The 7,786-nt window shown below is 35.6% G+C and overlaps 1 protein-coding gene and 1 long non-coding RNA gene across 2 annotated transcripts; both read left to right on the forward strand.

The window, feature by feature from the left end:
• Positions 1-1,799: 1,799 nt before the first annotated feature.
• LOC111886540 (uncharacterized) lies at positions 1,800-4,601 on the forward strand. Its single transcript, XR_002848485.2, has 2 exons — positions 1,800-2,071; positions 4,275-4,601. It is a non-coding gene; the product is annotated as an uncharacterized LOC111886540 (long non-coding RNA).
• A 1,870-nt stretch (positions 4,602-6,471) lies between these two features.
• LOC128133582 (uncharacterized) lies at positions 6,472-7,239 on the forward strand. Its single transcript, XM_052771079.1, has one exon. It carries the CDS (start codon positions 6,472-6,474, stop codon positions 7,237-7,239), a length of 768 nt encoding a protein of 255 aa, XP_052627039.1.
• The last annotated feature ends 547 nt before the right edge of the window (positions 7,240-7,786 follow it).

The following is a 7,786-nucleotide window of genomic DNA, read 5'->3' on the forward strand; positions in this document are numbered from 1 at the left end:
AGGCAGACTTATGGTATGGGCTCGAGAGTCAGCCATACATGAGTTGTGGGCCTGAATGCAAGCTAGACTCATGTTGTGTACTCTGGGGTAATCTAGCATGATAGCTTTGTACCCAATATGCAGGTTGTTATATGTTGTGTGGTGGTAATTTGGGGGAACTCACTAAGTTTTGGCTTACAGTTTCAGTTTTATGTTTTAGGTACCTCGGATGACTATGAAAAAACGAATGCGTGATCACGCACATCCTCTTGGGTTTGATGATTTTGATTTGGGACACTCTATATATGATTTCTATGTTTGAGAGCAATATTTTGTAAACGATTGGCTGATTTGGGATTTTTCTTTGAAAACAATGATTTTATTTGATTTAAAAATGAAAAATTTTACCTAGACTTTTTGGATGTTACAATTTCCAAAATACGTTTTTATATAATGAATACTTTTTAAAGACGTAATTAAAATGTATTTTTGAAAACGTATTTAAAATTTTATTTAAATAACACATTTAAAATTGTGTTATTGAAACTTATTTAAAAATGTATTTTATGACAACGTATTTAAATACACGTTTATATTTATTTTTGTTTTATAATAATAATAATAATAATAATGTTCAGCAACTAATACATTATATATGTGTGATGAAAGTAATGAACAAATTGGTATAGCCCAACCGACTAAGAGGTTGGTTTTGAAAAGGAAGAACCCGAGATCGAGTCGCCCTCTCCTTCTTTAGTAACAAAAGAATTTATAACTTATATATCATGGGGAATAAGTAAGAAACAAATATAACACGTAGCTTAAAAAAATTTAAGAAATGACAAAAGAATTTATAACTTATATATCATGGGAAGTAAGTAAGAAACAAATATAACACGTAGCTTAGATGATAAAACGTACAATTTTAAAGGAATGTTAATGTTTGAAACCCTTTTTTTTATTCTCAATAACATGTCTTTTTATTGCTAAAGAGGATGTTGACGTGGCATGCTATCCATCAACTGCCACATCAACGATTTTTATGAACAGGTGACCGGTTAAAATGGTAAAAAAACAGAAAGATGAAATTGGATAATTTAGTCGGTTGGGTTTTTTCATTAAAAAAATTATGATTTTATTAATAGTTTCCCAAAATAAAAGAAAGGCCCAAAATTGATCTATGGTTTGGTTTGGTTTATCTAGAGACTATCTTCAAAGGGAAGTGATATTTTTACTTGATAAATTAATTCATCCACTTGAAATGTATTATTTATTACGATAGTTGCAATGATAAATTAATTCATCCACTTAAAATGTATTATTTACTATGATAGCCAGTGGTGGACCTTAGTGGTGCCCCAGGGGTCTTGGGTGCACCGTCTTAAAACACGAGTGACACTACTAATATATATTTATTTGAAAAAAAAAATTAGTGTCACCCCTACGAAAATGTTATGCGTCCGCCACTTACGATAGCAATATTGTTGGATCAAATTATTAAGTCCATCTTCAAAAGTAACAAAAACAAAACCCATTCGAAATTTCGTTTTTCTGCATTCAAGACGCCCCTTTATCAATTTAAACCAAGGTTCTAAAAAGCTCGTTATGGTTCCATCATGGCGCGCCACGACTCCAAAGCTTGCACCTGCCGCCAAACTTTGTCAAAATGCCGCCTAACTCATATATATATATATATATATATATATATATATATATATATATATATATATATATATATATATATATATATAAAATAGTTAAAAATACATATAAAAATATTAATTATATAGAAATTTACTGCTTAATTCAAGCCTTACAAACGCGACTCGACAAGGCACCGAAAAAGCTGAGGGCTTGAAATTGTCGCAAGTCTCGCGTTTTAAACATTTATCCTGACGTTCTCCCCCAAAATCCCACCTTCCATCTCTCTTTCCCGTTCTTTACTGCTTCATCTTCTAGCCACCTCTCTTCATCGACGCCCATCTTCACTGACACCACTTTCGCCGCCGTTCGTGTTCGCCGCCGCCGCCCCCACCCAGTTAATGGCAGCTCCGACGATGACAATGTGTGATTAGCTGTCTTCCCTGTACAGGTATTGTTATGGAAACTCCTTTTTATCACCGACCATCTTCGTCTACTGATTCTACAATTTATATTGCTTGTTTGTTCTGAGTTGCAATTTGATTTTTGGATTTTTTTTTTCTTAAGACAATTCTTGCGAAGTGAATGTTGACCAGGTTTAAATAGATCGATATTTATTTTCTATGAAAACCCTGATATAATATCTCCTGAAAACGAATTCAATTATTTGAAGAACGCAGTGCAATTAGCTTCTGTGTTTTTCACATGAAGGAACCTATTTTAACTTCGTTATTGTTCTAAGAGTTTGCCATTTTGTGCAAATCGGAAAGCAACTACCAAATAGTGATAATGCATTCATACTAATGGATAATGATTTTCTTCCATCTTGAGCTCTATCTTATGTTAGTTGGGGAAAATTGATGTGAATAATTTGTTAAGTGCTGTGAAATTAAGGAGAGAGAGGCCTCTTTGTTTAATGACAGAATATAAGGAAGCTGTTTGGAGTAGTTATATGTCAATTACTAAACAGGACACCTCTATTTTGAATAGGCTTGTTGATGTTGGAGTGTCTCCAAGGGTAGAAGAGTCAAAAATTTTAGCCCCTTTTGGACCATATTTTAGGGTTAATACACCTTCGATTGGAATTGGATCATCTCCTTTTTTTGATCCTTAAATGAAGGTAAGTGTGTTTGTTTTGGTTTACTCTTTAGATTTATTTTTAAATTGGTATTCATTTTTCTTGGAAGATGTTGATTAAAATCTACCTCTTTGTTTTTATAAGCATTGTAACATATTGGCGAGGTGAGATTCATTGTGGTCCTTATAAGGGTATTTTAGGTATATTATATGATTATTAATCATGTGTCAAGTGTCTAAGGGTTTGCATTTTTTTTGGGATTTATGGAATTATCAATAATGAAGTATAATTAAGAAAATGCAACTTATTTAGAGTGTTTATGAAGTCTAATAGAGACAGGAATTAGGATCCCATGGGAACTTATATTTATTTTTAATTTATGGATAAAATTATTGCTATACTTTTAATGCTTTAATCTAAGGGAAATTGACTTATTAAGTTAATTAACTTTTCGGTTTGTTCACATCTAGGGAACTATTTTTTTCTGTATATATCTAGGTAACAAACTTTTTGAAAGTGTTTACATATGACTAGAAGTAGCAAAAATTGATACGACATGAAACCCAACACGAAATAAACGAGTTTGGGTAAGATATTTCAACCCGTTTAAATAAACGGGTTGACACGACACGACACGAAAATTAAATGGGTAAAGTTAGGGTTGAGAATTTCAACTCGAAAATGACCCGTTTATTTATATGCAAGTTTTTTGAATTATTTAAATAAACTGAAAGACACAAAATCAAAAGCATAAGTAAAAGAAAACCTTCGAATTGAATTGTTTTGTAATGTTGAAACGACTTAGCCGTCTAGATCAAGATTTCATTTCAGTTTTTTCATTCTCTCCCAAACTACCCAGTCTCTTTCGCCACTCTCACATCCTCATGATCTTGTCGTCCGTCTTCCCAACTCTCACTCTTTTAATTTTGTCATCTAAACTTGCTATGGTTTCATCTATTCTGCCTCAAAACAATTAGTTTTTCATTTCCGCCTACCAAACTCCTACTATTTCAACATGCTTAATATTTTTAACTTTACAAGACACGACATATTTCAAGGTATAGCCCTAACCCGAAACCCGAAACCCGACACGAACTCGACACGAAAATAAACTAGTTGACACGACACAACACGTTAATTAAATGGGTTGGGTTAGGGTCAAGCACTTTCAACCCATTTAGTGTTTCGACACGACACGATACGAACCCGACACGACACGACACGATTGCCACCTCTACATATGACCATTATGACTAGATGTAACCTGATACAGCTGTTCATATTGGTCATATGTTAACACTTCAAAACGTTTGTTATCTAGATCTGTACAAAAAAAAATAGAAACTGAAAAGTTAATTACCTTAATAAGTCAATTTCCGTTAATCTAAAGCAAATAATGTTAATGTTATGCTAGGATTCTACAAGATTTTTTTTTTCTTATTTGCACAAAACTCTTAATAATGTATTATTTACCTTTGGTTATATAATCTGTCACAATTGTTATAAAACCATAATAACCTTTTATTATTTTCTATATTAATAATACTGATGATTATAATGTGTTCTTTTTCTGTAGAATTCTGAAAGCTCGGAAGCAACATTGCATAAAACTCAAAGGAGATTTGTAGGTAGTTTTTAATGTTCCTAGAAAAGACATGCAACATCTACTCCTTATGAATCCAGAAAGAGCCACTCTTTTACAACAACAAGCATCAATAAATAAATAAAATAAAATAAAAATAATCTTCGACTCATGTAACGTGTACTATGTAGTAGTGATTGAGATATGCATATATAACGAATTTGTGTTCTAGAATGAGATGATAATGATATATTCTTTAAACTGTGTTCGTAACATTTTCAATTTTCAATTTTCAATTTTAAAATCTTGATTTCATGTGTTCATGTGTTAGTTTATCTATGCAGATGAAATGTTATTTGTAAATGTTGACAATGAAAATTAAACTATATTTCTTTTTTTTTTAGGCTAAATGTAGGAAATAACAATACACTTACATTTATTTGTCTATGAAATGGTTAATGCATAAATTGTTAATAAACTATTTTTTTTAAAAGAACACTATCCTTTAAAAGGGTACCATAGACAGGCAATAAGCTATTTGTTTTTGTTCGGAAAAAAAAATGTTAAAATAATGTACTTTGTGAAGACAACGTTCTATTTGTTTACCTTCTGATAACATTAAAAAAAATAATAATAAAAACAAATAAAAAAAACAGTTTCGGTGAAGAAAAAAAAGTTATAACCCATTTATGAAATCAACATGTCAATTTCATTTTTTTTTCTTATTACAACATTGTATTTATTATTCTATTTTGAAAATTCTAAGTATAGAATTGTTGGAACTTTATATATAAAGGAATTGCAAGTTGGCAATTTCCTTTGTATCCCACATTAGTGGGGGGAAGAAACTTGTGTAGTTTATAAGCTTATTCCCTTGGTAAACCTTCAAAGGCTTTAATGGATCAAAGGAATGGGCCAAGCCCACGCACGGCTAGCCTAGCATTAGCTAACGCTGGGAGTGCGCGAAATGGCGCGATTTAGGCGCACTTTGCACGACACATTTGTCGTTGGGAGCTGAGGAGCTTTTATTTTTTACGAACTCGGGTCAAGCCGGTTTGACCGATCTGGTCAAATGGTTGACCGGCGTTGACTTCGTGGTGGACAAGTCAGGGTATTCTAGAAGGATCAGGAAATGGCTTGCTTGGAGAGCAAGCTGTCGCCCTAGGGTTTCTCGGGCCGGCCTATGGGGGGGCCGTTTGATGCCTTCTAGGGTTACAATACCTATAAATACAGCTCCCTAGGAGCCGCATTAACCTCTCATGAAATCTGAAAGCTCTCCTCTCTCTCTCTCTCTCTGCGTTTTTTCCGGTTTCCAAGTAGTCGCTTTGTGTTTGTCGATTTCTAGTGCTGTTGGAATATCGATCAAGCTGCATTAAATTCTGGGGTTTTACTATGTTGCTTACAGCCAGTAGAAGCGAAGTAAAAACCTTTAAGGACAGGAGTCTAATCTGTGCAGTTGCTTCAAGATCAAGATCAGCAATCAACAGGTCGGTTTTACTTTTCTGTCTTATGGTTAATTCGTCCAATAATAGGACAGTCTTCTTCTTCCTTTCTTATAATCAGATCTAATCGAGAATGATAGATCTGATTTCTGGACGAAATCTGAAAGCTCTCCTCTCTCTCTCTCTCTCTGCGTTTTTTCCGGTTTCCAAGTAGTCGCTTTGTGTTTGTCGATTTCTAGTGTTGTTGGAATATCGATCAAGCTGCATTAAATTCTGGGGTTTTACTATGTTACTTACAACCAGTAGAAGCGAAGTAAAAACCTTTAAGGACAGGAGTCTGATCTGTGCAGTTGCTTCAAGATCAAGATCAGCAATCAACAGGTCGGTTTTACTTTTCTGTCTTATGGTTAATTCGTCCAATAACAGGACAGTCTTCTTCTTCCTTTCTTATAATCAGATCTAATCGAGAATGATAGATCTGATTTCTGACGAAACTTGGTAAATATAATAATAACAATTGAATCTATTATTCGCAACTAATCGACATATAATTCTCAATATTATTTGTTGGTTTCCTTGCGCGTCTATTAGTTTGTTATACAACAATCTTAAAGGTTTTTTATTATTTGTGATCAATCAACAGACTAATGGACTCTACTGCTAGCCTCCACTTCATGAACCAAGAGTTTGCCTAACTTGACCAATTCGATGGTCAGAACTACACTCGTTGGGCCGAAAAGGTCAAGTTCATGCTTCATGTATTGAAGCTCTCCTTTGTGTTGGACCCAAAACTGGCACCAATTCCTGATGATCCAATTCCCAAGAAGGGGGAATCTGTGGACCCAGCGGTCATTACAGAACTGGAAAAGCAAAGGATTCTGCGTAGAGAATCCGAGGAATTGTGTGTGGGTCACATCAAGAATTCCCTATCTGATCGGCTCTATGATCTTTACTCGCCGGTCAAAGATCCAAAAGAGCTATGGAGTGCGTTGGAACTTAAGTATAAGGCACATGAGGAAGGTACTAACAAGTACCTTGTGTCCAAGTACCTTGAGTTTCAAATGGTTGATGACAAACCAATTATGGAGCAAGTGCATGAACTCCAAGTCATGGTCAACAAGTTGAACGCATTCTTCGTCTCTCTTCCAGAACTCTTTCAGGTTGGTGCAATCATCGCAAAACTGCTACCCTCGTGGAAAGATTTCTCTAAGAGAATGATGCATAAATCTGAGGACTACTCCTTGGATGATCTGATGAAACACCTCCGCATTGAGGAGGAAACTCGCATCAGGGACAAGCGAGGTAAAGTTGGACAAAGTGTGCATCATGTGTCAGCTGGGAGTTCTAGCCACAAAGGCAAATCTGGGGGACAGAACAAGAAGAACTTTGGACCCAAGAAACAAAGCTTCAAGAAACCGGGTCATCAGAATCCTAACTCAAAGCCAAAAAGGACCGGTACTTGCCACGTCTGCGGAGAGATTGGGCACTATGCGAGAGAATGCAAAGATCGCAAATAAGTACCGGTTGCACATGCAGTCGAGAAGGTAACTGACATGGTGGCTAGTGTGAACCTTGGAGAGATTTTCATGATCTCCTCTCTTACTCGAGCAATCTGTGCTCGAGGTTGGTTCGTGGACACTGGAGCCACTGTGCATGTTTGTGGGCAACGAGAGAGCTTCCGCACCTACCACCCCATGCCTCATGGGACGGTTGTCGTCTATACTGATGGCCACAGAGCTGAAGTTCTAGGAAGGGGTGATGTTCGGTTGAAGTTTACACGTGGTGAATGGGTGACTCTTCGAGATGTTCTTCATGTTCCTACTATCTCGAAGGGTTTGGTTTCTGCGGACAAGTTTGACAATGGTGGGTTCAAGATGGTGCTTGAGAGAGGCAAAATTGTGATCACTAAAGGCAGAAGACATGTTGGGAGGGCGAACAATACTTCGGGAATGTATCGCTTGTGTCTTAGTGATGAGGGTAATATGAGTGGTCCTTGTGTTGAGAGTGGTGTTTCTAGTGTTGCTAGTGTGTCGAGTGTTGGTAATGATGTAATTGATGGATTGG

The sequence above is a fragment of the Lactuca sativa genome, chromosome 4 (assembly GCF_002870075.4).
Source record: "Lactuca sativa cultivar Salinas chromosome 4, Lsat_Salinas_v11, whole genome shotgun sequence".
NCBI lineage: Eukaryota > Viridiplantae > Streptophyta > Magnoliopsida > Asterales > Asteraceae > Lactuca > Lactuca sativa.